Genomic DNA, 10,593 nt, shown 5'->3' with positions numbered 1-10,593 from the left:
CCTCGCTCTTTCTTTCTTTCTTTCTTTCTTCCTCGCCGTCGGGCTCTCGGTCCCTGGAGCCTCCTGCGCCGCCGAGGGGGCGGGCCCTGCAGCCTTTGTTGCCGCGGGCCGGGTCCCGACGCCGGAGCTGCGCGCAGGCCGGGCATGTCCTGAGCCGGACCCGGACCGGACAGCGAGCGGACGGGACGGACGAGAGCCCGCGCGCGGGGTTCTCCCCCCGACCCCGGCGCCGCCCGCCCTGGCCATGCCCGGCCGCCCGAGCGCCCGCAGCGCCCGCAGCGCCCGCAGCCCCCGCAGCCCCGCGCCGCGGCTGCGCCCCCTGATCCTGCTGCTCTGCGCCCTGGCGCCCGGCGACCCCGGACCCGCACCAGGTGGGTGGCCGCCCCTCCCCGCCGGCCGGCCCCGCGCGCCCCCCGCGTCCCCCGCGGGCTTGGGACCGGGTAGGGCCGGGGGCGAAGCCGCGCACCCGGCGGCCCCCTGCCTGTGCCTGGAGGCAGCCCCTCGGCCCTCGGGCGTACGGCGCGGGGCCCCTCCGGTTCTGGTCCGCGCGCCCAGGGCTCGGTGTCGAGCCTCGTCGGCGCCTGGTCCGCGGAGCAGCGGGCGGGGGCGCGGGGTCACAGCTCCGGGCTGCGGCGGGCGGTCGGCGGCGCGGGGGCGCGACTCGCGCGCCCCTAGCACTTCCTGCCTCCCTTCCCCCGAGTGTGCAGAAGCCCGAGCGCAGCGGAGGGCAGCTTCTCTCCCGATCCTGGGCTCGGCTCTCCCTGCCCCGCCCGGCCGGCCTCCGACGAGCCTCTGGCCGGCGGCCAGCTCCTTCCTTGGCCGCGGAGCTCCAGGCGCGTCCGAGGTAGGCGGTCTGGGAGTTTAGGAGCTGAGGGTCTAGGAGACCCCAGGCCCCGCGGCCAGGATCCCCTGATCTGATGGGGGGCGGTCGGATAGCCGGGAGAGCCATGCGGGCGAAGCGGTCAGGAAGGCTTTGTCGGGGAGGAGAGGCCAGAGCCAGGAGGGACGGGGGATGGATGAGCTCCGGGTGGGCTGGAGGGGGTGGGGGCGTCCCTGTGGCAGGGCGTGGGCCGCATTAGGCCTGCGTGCTGGGGAGGGGGACTCCTGCCTCCCCAGTGCGGGGACTGATTAGAAAAGCATCCGAGGCCGTAGCGTAGGAGGCATTTAAACCAGATCTCAGAGGTTTGGGGGAGCCATTGAGGGGAGTAGCTCATGGATGCGGGGTTTTAGGGAGGTTCCCTCTAGCAGCAGTGTGGACAGGATGGAGAGGAGCAAATATTTAATGCGTTCTTATTTCTCATCATCTCTGCAACAGCCTTGCAAGGCAGGTGATAGAAAGTTCTTTCAGGATCCAGGGGACAGGCTCGGACAGCGTACCCTGCCAGGTTGGGCCCCTTAGTTACGGCGTGAATCCTGTTTTCCCACTGCCCAGAGCAGGGTCTATGAGGACTGACCAGGTGGTGGAGATGAGGCAGCAGGAAGTGGTTGCTCCAGGGAACTGTCCCTGAGCCCGGACTTGGGTCCAGGCCCCCTGGCAGTGGTGGGAGGAATGGGGGGTCAGGACCCTCTCCACTTCCACTGCAGGCCAGACCCGTGTAGGAGCTTGGCCAACCCCCTGCCCCTCCAGGGCTGTAGTTAAGTGGGGAGAATGGTATTTTCCCCCGCAGGGTGCTTGTGAGGATCCAGATGCTGAATGTCAGTTGCTTAGCACAGGGTAGAGTGACCCACAGAGACCCAGTGAGACTAGGGAGACCTTGGGGAGTCCTGTGGCTCGGACCTGCCATTTGGCAGTGGAAACAGGGCAGGTACCCTCTCCCATCTAATCTGCCCGCACGCCCGGGGGGAATGTCTGTTCTGGTATCCCCACAGGTACACAGTGTGGGACCCCCACCTGACCCCACTCAGGATGCCTGAGCCCCAGCTGCTGAGCTGTCTGTCATTTTCTGTGGGGCTGCCCCGGGAGTCCTCGACCAGGGGCTCTACCCACTCAACACTACCTTCTTTGAGACCAAAAGGGCATATCTTGGACTCACTTTTAGGAAAGTGTATTATGAGTTTTTCTCCTGTGACTAATCAAGGGACTTGTTGGGGTTGATGGGACTGGGGCCCAGTAATGCCCCACCCTAATTGCTGAATGGCATGTGTGAGCCCTGTGTGCATGCCGGGCACACACAGGCTGACCAGAGGAGGGCGGCACCTGTCTCTCGCACACTCGCACACTCTGGTTATTTTTTCCTCTTTGGCATGAGCGTGGGGTCAGGTCGTTTGAAGGGCTGGACTGTAACTCTGGTTTCTGATAGGGAGGGGAGCGTAAACACGTTGGCATTTCTCTGGTAGAAGCGGCTAAGTGACAGTTCTGTCACGTAGGGATGAAATTCCAAGTATTTAACACCCGGTGTGGCCGGGCTCAGTCCGTTGGAACAGAGCTCCTGACCTGGGAGTCTTGCTGCCTGGCACTCGAAGCCGCACTCTCGTTCTGCCCTGCGGCACCCACAGAGCCTGGAGCCCACAGTTCCGGGGGTGAGAGTCTGCCAGGGGTCAGCTCTAGGAGACAGTGGAGGGGCGCCTGCCTCGTAACTCACTCGGCCCCCTTTATGAGATATTTTATTTATCTTTTAAAAGATCTTATTTATTTATTTGAGAGAGAGTGCGCGTGAGAGAGAGCACGAGCAGGGGAGAGGGGCAGAGGCAGAGGGAGAGGGAGAAGCCGACTCCCCGCTGAGCAGGGAGCCCGACACAGGGCTTGATCCCAGGACCCCGAGATCATGACCTGAACCCAAGGGAGACGCTTAACTGACTGAGCCACTCAGGCGCCCCGATTCCCTTTATAAAATATTTTAATGGCAAAACAATATAAGTTACAAAAAAGATTAGTGCAGAGCAAAACAAGAACATAAAAGTTATTGCAGAGTGATAACTTCCTATAAGTCTTTATTTTTCTTTTTTTTTTTTTTTTATTAAAAAGCGCTTTTTTAAGCCATTAGGCAAAGAGATAAAACAGGCTTTTAAGAAATCGTGGAGTATACTTTAGAACCTCTCTTGCTAATTTTCTCTTTTAACTTAGCTCCCAATTGCTCAGTGCTGTCTCCTGTTGTCAGCCCCTACATGGGAGCTCATTCAACTCACACAGCCGAAGGGAGCAGGTGTGGTGACGATCGTACCCATTTTACAGGTGGAGAAACAGATTCTGAGTGGTTCAGTAACTTACCCATGGGCTAACAGCTGCGGGTGGCAGAGCTCAGATTCACACCGGGCTGTCGAGAGTACACGCATCCTCGTGCCTTTTATCTGCCTTTCGGTCACATTTCTGAACCGAATAGGCTGCTTCTTTATAACCCACTTTGAATTTCTGTCTTGTGATGTTTGCCCAAGGTCTACAGCAGGGATGCTCAGCAGGACCGCACATCCCGAGGGACGTGGATCCCTCCCCAGGGACACTTGTTTGGAGTTCTTGGGGCCACTTCTCCCCCGTGATTCAGATTCCCCCATCACGTTTGTACCCCGCCTCCGCCCGATGCACTGAGCACACTGCTCTTGCCCAGGAGCGGGCCGCACAGCTCCGGTTCCTCAGGACCCCGGGTGCTTCGGGCCGGTCGGCACCCGCACACCCTTACCCTCAACTGGCTCTAGCAGCCTTGGGGGGATTGCCCGTGCCCGGGGCACCGCTGGGAATAATGCCTAAAAACGGAGCCTTGGGATGCAGCTGCAGTCTCGTTCCCGCCTCTTTGTCCCGTGCTGCTCCTTCCGATCACGGCCCTGGGTTCTCCGTGCGGGCGGGGAGACCGAGGCTCAGCACCATGATGAAGGGACTGCCCGGGCCGCACAGCTATGGAGTGGCCGAGCTGGGACCCGAACCCTTCTGTGTTCTAAGCCCGTGTTCCTGACAGGGCCTTATTTTGTCAGTCCACGGTCTCATTTTACAAGACGCGTGCGTGGGCAAGCTCACCGCCTTCTGTTGCCGGCACGTGCATTATCTCCCGGGCCCATCATGCGGCGTCCGCTCCGGGACATTCCAGGGTCAGAGGACCTCACGCCACCCTGTCTGATGAGGCTTTTCTTCACCTCTGACCATCCAGGCGGTGTCCCCTCCCCTCTCCAGGGCCGCTCAGCACTGGGCCAGGCGTGAGCGTCAGGAGGGCCCTACACCCCTTTCTCGATGTTGAGGGGAAGGACGGTGTCTCATACATTTTCCCGGACTTTGACGCACCTAACGCTCCCTCACAATTAGTAGCCAGGGGTGACCCAGCAAATGCCATGCACCAGGAAAGTGTTGCGTGTGAACAAACCTGGTGGGTGGCCCATCTCTTGTTCCCCCATTTCTGTTAGAAGTTCGGTGCTTTATTTTTTTTTTTTTTTAAGATTTTATTTATTGGAGAGAGAGAGAGTGAGAGAGAGCATGAGAGGGGAGAGGGTCAGAGGGAGAAGCAGACTCCCCGCCGAGCAGGGAGCCCGACGTGGGACTCGATCCTGGGACTCCAGGATCATGACCTGAGCCGAAGGCAGTTGCTTAACCAACTGAGCCACCCAGGCGCCCAGAAGTTCGGTGCTTTAGTCATTGAAAGACAGCGTAACAAGAGGCCAAAGGGCAGCCTGCATTTAAGGACAGTTGGGAACACAATAGGGGGCAGTGGGGACGGGCGGGGGGTACGGACCCTCTCCAAGGGGGCTCCCTGCTCCATGCCAGGTACTTCTGCGAGGTGGGAATTGAGGCCTGACATGGATGGATGATAAGACTTTTCAAGGAAAGTTGGAAATTGACATTTTTGGACAAGATCATGTCATTTTTAAACATAGGCAACCGATTAAATATTTTTTTCAATATTTGTGCGAGCCAAAATGAACAAACAAGATCAATGAACTGACAAAACCAAGTCTGCACGCAGTGCCATAACCCCGAATGCCCTCACGAGGACGTCAGAGCGAGGAGTCTCCTCAAACCAGCCAGCCCGCTGGCTTCCAAAGGTCAGCCTCGGAAACGGTCACGTCAGAGTCCCTGCGAGGCTTAGGAACATACAGATTCTGGGGCCCCAGAGCCCCGGGGCTATGGAATCCATCTGTGGCCGGGGTCCTGAGCCCCTGCAGCCTTTCAGAGCTCTCCAGGTACCGCTGACCTCCGACCAAGTTCACTCCCCATGGAGGATTTCCGGACTTCCCTGATGACCACAGTCCCCTGGGGATCTTGGTAAAAAACGCAGCTTCCCAGTCCCATTTCCTGGAGACGTTGATTCAGCGGGTCTGGGATGGGGCCTGGGAATTTGGTTTAATTTGGTTTTAACAAATTCTTACCCGAGAAGTCTGGAAAGTCCTTGCACTCATGTCCTCTGGAGACTCGGAGAGGGAAGCTTTGCCTGGAACCTCACGGAGTGACCCTGCCCGTCTGCCTCTCAATTGACCGTGCTCTTGGACAGCACCCTGCGGGCTGCCCACTGGGCAGCTGTGGACACTGGGGCATGTCCTCGGGGGTGGGGGGTGCACACCACTGGTGTGTACAGGGCTCTCTGCATGTGGTTTGGCAGGAGACGGGCGAGTTGGTTTCTGCAGCCTGGCCAGGATGGAGCTTCGGGCTGGTCTTGGCTGCCCTCTCGGCCCCAGCAGGCAGCCACAGATAGGACCCTGGCGGGATACTTGCAGGGCGTCCAGGCATTCCTATGGCCCGAGGGGTCATTGTCCTGGGCAGCCGGGATTCCGGAGAGCTGGGCATACACCCAGTTGGTCAGGGCAGGACCTCAGGCTGAGAGAAACATCAGACAGGCCAGTTTCCTAACTGCTCCTCAGAGCCTGGGGACGGCAGAGAGGGAACAGGACGCGAGCATCAGCCCCAGGATCCCTGCCCCCCTCAGCGGCGCTGCTCTGATGTGTCTATGTGTCCACACAAGATTTCTTTTGAAGACCAGGTCTGGTAGCTACAGAAGTTTGAAAAACTTGATGTAGGGCAAGTCCTTTATGGCTGCGATGGGGAAACAGGCCCAGCAAGGGACGGACTGCTGAGGACGCAGAACAATGTTCCTAAAGAGACTGAAGCCATGTGGGAGACTTGGAGCCCAGTCTCAGCTCTGTTCCTCTCGCTGTGTGGCTCTGGGCCAGTTGTGCACGTCTCTGAACCTCCCTTTGCTTTCTTCAGAAGCTGCCTGCAGACTTCACTGCAGGTGTCATCGTCCGGAATCCCCAGCCCCAGGGACATGGGCAAAATTTAGAGGATCCACGAACTCCGATGGGAAGATACCACATCTTTAAGTTTTTTACCTCTAAGTTAGCATTTCCTTTAATTATGCATATTAGTACCAAACTACAGTAGCATTCGCAGCACCTGACTTGGTTACCGAGCCAGAAAACCAACATATTTTTCTGTCTCAGATAAGATTGATGCTCATCACTACTGCAAAATTACTGTAGTTGTTAGATTTGCCCTTCGATCTTGCTTCATGCATTCATAAAGGAGCGCTTGAGTCCATATCGCACTTCCAAAATTATTTGGATGACTGTATTTCAATATAATCCGTTTCCTTGGCACTCGCTTGCATTTTATCGTATGCATCCAAAAACGTTATTCTGAGAAGGGGTCCATGGCAAAAAAGGTTAAGAGTCTGGTGTTACTGGGAACTCCATGAGGACGGCGACAGGGATTCTGCCAACTGCAAATAAAGCAGGGAAGAGGGACAGGGAGCTGCCGTTTGAAAATAAAGTGGTCGGGGGAGGCTTCAGCGAGCCCTCTGAGCAGGACGGGAAGGAGGTGACGGTTTCGTCCCGCGGCTGCGCAGCCCGGGGAAGCGAAGTGGGTTCCACCTGGAGGGGAGAGCCACGCAGCTTCGCGAGGCGGGAGCAGGTGTGAGGCCAGAGGGCCGAGTGGCAGGAACTCGAGCAGGTGTAGCAGAGATGAGATAAGAAGTCACTCTCCCCGGGGCCTCCTTGGCCATTGCCAGAGCTCTGCCACGGCAGGGTTGGGGGCCTGGGGGGGCTCGGTCGGTCAGTTTGGGATGACTCCCTCAGGCCGCTGTGCTGCGAGCAGCCTAGGGGCGGGCGCGGGGTGGGGGCGGTTGGAGGTTATCGGGGTGACCCGCGCAGAGGAGCGGGCTGGGGGGGCACCTGGGCCTCGGACTCCTCCGCGGCCCCTTCACGCGCCGGTCGCCGCCGGCTTTCTCCCCGCAGGGCGCGGCGTGGACGGCAGCGCGGCGCTGGACATCGTGCACCCGGTGCGCGTGGACGCGGGGGGCTCCTTCCTGTCCTACGAGCTGTGGCCGCGCGCGCTGCACAAGCGGGACGTGTCCGCACGCCGCGCCGCGCCCGCCTTCTACGAGCTGCAGTACCGCGGGCGCGAGCTGCGCTTCAACCTGACGGCCAACGCGCACCTGCTGGCGCCCGGCTTCGTGAGCGAGACCCGGCGGCGCGGCGGCCTGGGGCGCACGCACATCCGCGCCCGCGCGCCCGCCTGCCACCTGCTCGGCGAGGTGCAGGACCCCGAGCTGGAGGGCGGCCTGGCGGCCATCAGCGCCTGCGACGGGCTGGTGAGTGCGCCCCTGCCCCCGCGTCGGGCTCGCCGGGGCGCTGTTCGCGCCTGTATGGTGGGGGTGCTGTCCCCCAGGATGGCGGCCCTCAGGCTTGAACTCGAGCCGGAAGCACCCGCAGGCCTTGTGAACAACAGTGTGCTGGGTGGGCCGGGGTGGGTCTCAAGCCCGCGTTTCTGACCCTTTCCCAGTGTGGAAGCTGCGGGTGCAGAGAGCCGACTCTGGGAATCACTGTGTAGACCGGGTAACTCCTAACAGTGCAGGCCTTCCCTGGGAGCCTCGGTTCTGTGTCGCCCCACGGATCCCTGTAGGCTGTTCTTCTCGGGGTCAGGCAGCCCCCCGTTACCTCTCCTCCCGGGAGATGAGGCCCCACCGCCCTGCTCCCGGTGGAGGTGATGCTGGCTGGGGCTCGCAGCGCCAGGTGCCTCCCTCCGTTTGGGTGCTGGGTTGGAGCGGCTCCCACTCCGGCGGCACAGGGACCCCTTCTGCTCCCGGCTGGGTGACCGGCTCTGCCCTCCCCACTCTGGGAGGTGCGGGTGGGGTGTGGGAAGAGTGGGGGGATGTGTGTGCATTTTCAGCCGCCCACCGTTCCTAGCAGGGCCCTCAGCTCAGTGCTCAGGAAGTCCATGGGCTGTAGCAGGACAGGGCCTAATGACAGACGGCCCGCATCACAGCTGCAGGTCATCTAGACCTCGGAGAGCCTGGGCCTGTCCTCCTCCATCCCGTTCATCTTGTTGATTCTCTGCGGCAGCTGAGCCTGTGGGTGCCAATCCCATTTACAGATGATGAGACAGGCTCGGAGGGGCACTTTGCCTGGGGCCACCCAGTTCCGCACTCGAACCCAGTCTCCGGTGGTGCACTTTCTGGTGTTCGGGGTTCTCGGCCCTGCACAGCCCAAGGGCAGACGTGGGGCCAAGGACGGAGCTGCAGGGGAGATGAAACCCGTCTTCCTGTTGGAGGCCTGGGCTTCCTCTGGAGGTGCTGGGCTGCCCAAAGACGCTTCCCAAGCCCCCCGCCCCCGGCCTCTCTGAATGCTGGTGGGTGTGCCTGAGACACCCCTGCCTGCCTCCCTGCTCTGGCAGGCCCTGGGACCGGGGCATAGGATGTCCTGGTGACAGTGGGCATCCCTGTGGCTTGGGTGTGGGCAGAGCGGCCCTGGGAGTGATTCATCACCTCGGCGAGATTGGGATGCAGGCCAGTTGCGAGAGGACATAACGGCTGGGATGCCAAGAAGAGGGAGAGGGGTCTGGATGCCGGCTGCCTGACTCAAGACGGCCATCCGGGACTGCGCGGAAGATGCCGTCTTAGATTTAGCGTGGCCCCGTTTCCTGCTCCTGACGGGGTGGGGGGGCAGCGTCCTCCTGAGACGGGTGGCCTCTGAGCTCAGCCTTGGGCTGTGTGAAATGGCAGGGAAGGCAGGCAGAGGGTACAGAGTCAGAGGCCCGGAGGGAGGAAAGCGCGTGCATTCGGGGTCAGTCGGGTGCTGGGAGCAGTGTGGGCTCAGCTGGGCAGGATGGGCCTCGGGGACGGGTGGGCAGGGCGCCCAGTGCTGGCTCTCTCCTGTGACCCTGGCTCTTTCTCAGAAAGGTGTGTTCCAGCTCTCCAACGAGGACTACTTCATCGAGCCCCTAGACGGTGTCCCGGCCCGGCCCGGCCACGCCCAGCCCCACGTGGTCTACAAGCGCCAAGCGCCTGAGAGGGAAGCAGCGCTGGGTGACTCCGGGGCTCCAGGCACCTGTGGGGTACAAGGTATGCGCCTCTGCAGCCAGCTCTGGGGGAGGGGCCGGGCCGGAGGCATCGAGCTCCTTTCCAGAAGCCTCTCCTGTCCACACCCCCATGCTCAGCTCCCCTCGAACCAAAGGGATGCAGACAGACGGACAGACCCATCACCATAGCCTGCCGCTACCTTCCAAATGGGCCACGGGCCTGAGGCCTCTGCCTGCCGGGCCTGCCCCAGCCGAGGCCCTGGGCTGACCCTCTCACGCCCACCTCACCTGCCTCCCCTCCCCGCTCACTGCCTGCTGCACCTGTCAGCCATTCTTCCCCGAGTGGCCAGGCCCGTCAGGGCAGCCAGCCGGGAGCCCCCCTCCCTTCCCCACTCTGGGCCTAGCCCACAATAGCTGACCTCTGTTACTGGGGAGCCGGCACCTCCTCGCCCGGCGGCCACATCGCTGGCCAGTCCAGGTAAGGAGCAGCCCAGCACGGGCTGCCCGGCTCTGGGGACGGCTCGGCCAGCATGCCAGCCTCGGCGGCTGCCACAGCTCAGAGCCTCCATTCAGCGGAACAGGCATCCAGACTCACACTTGGGGCCTCAGTCTTCCCGGCTTCCTAGATGCCTGGGGCAGGGGAGCAGGTCTCCAGTGGGGACGGCCTCCCAGGAGGGGGGGTTGGGCCCTGGGGTCCCCCTGTGCTGGCACCCACCAACCCCCGCGGGCAGGGAGCAACACGGGGAGGTGGGGGCCCGCAGCTCCTTGCTGTGTTCGCATCTACCCTTCCGTTGCGGCCCGAGGGCACCTTCTGAGCTCTCTGGCTGATTCCTATTTACAGCCGGGGATGCTCAGGGTCAGAGGGGGGACGTGGCTGGGGCAGGGTCGCACGGCACAGGCCTGGGGCAGAGCCACGGTGGGAGTCCAGGCCGCCTGCTCTGGTCCCGGCGCTGTCCCCGCGGCCCCAGAGCCCTGGAGCCGCGCCCCGCCGGCCGCTGACCCCCCCCCCCCGGGGCCCACAGCGTCCGCGGAGCTGGAGGTGTGGCGGGAGCGCTGGGAGCAACGGCACCGGCGGCGGCGGCCGCGCCCGCGGCGACTCCAGCAGCGCTCGGTCAGCAGAGAGAAGTGGGTGGAGACCCTGGTGGTCGCCGACGCCAAAATGGTGGAGTACCACGGGCAGCCGCAGGTCGAGAGCTACGTGCTGACCATCATGAACATGGTGAGGCCGCGCGGGGCGGCGGTGGGTGAGGTGGCCGTGCTGGCGCGGACGGTGAGCGGGCTGGACCCCAGGCCTGGGCAGGAGCACGATGTCCAGGCTCTGGAGTCCGGGCGGGGCGGGCGGGGCGCGGGGAGTCACCAGGAGAGAGCCGGGGCAGCGGCAGGGC

At 62.1% G+C, this 10,593-nt stretch overlaps 1 protein-coding gene across 1 annotated transcript in view; it reads left to right on the top strand.

Annotated features, from left to right (window-relative positions):
- The first annotated feature begins 244 nt into the window (after positions 1 to 244).
- Positions 245 to 10,593, top strand: part of ADAMTS7 (ADAM metallopeptidase with thrombospondin type 1 motif 7) — a 41,398-nt gene continuing 31,049 nt past the window's right edge. The window contains exons 1-4 of the mRNA XM_032391913.1: positions 245 to 371; positions 7,147 to 7,502; positions 9,086 to 9,251; positions 10,231 to 10,427. Coding sequence (XP_032247804.1) covers positions 245 to 371; positions 7,147 to 7,502; positions 9,086 to 9,251; positions 10,231 to 10,427 — 846 coding nt within the window. The remainder of the gene's footprint in view (positions 372 to 7,146; positions 7,503 to 9,085; positions 9,252 to 10,230; positions 10,428 to 10,593) is intronic.

The sequence above is a fragment of the Phoca vitulina genome, unplaced genomic scaffold (genome assembly GCF_004348235.1).
Source record: "Phoca vitulina isolate PV1807 unplaced genomic scaffold, GSC_HSeal_1.0 scaffold65, whole genome shotgun sequence".
Taxonomy (NCBI): Eukaryota; Metazoa; Chordata; class Mammalia; order Carnivora; family Phocidae; genus Phoca; species Phoca vitulina.
The sequence above is the reverse complement of the archived record's forward strand: the minus strand, read 5'-3'. Positions and strand labels throughout refer to the sequence as shown.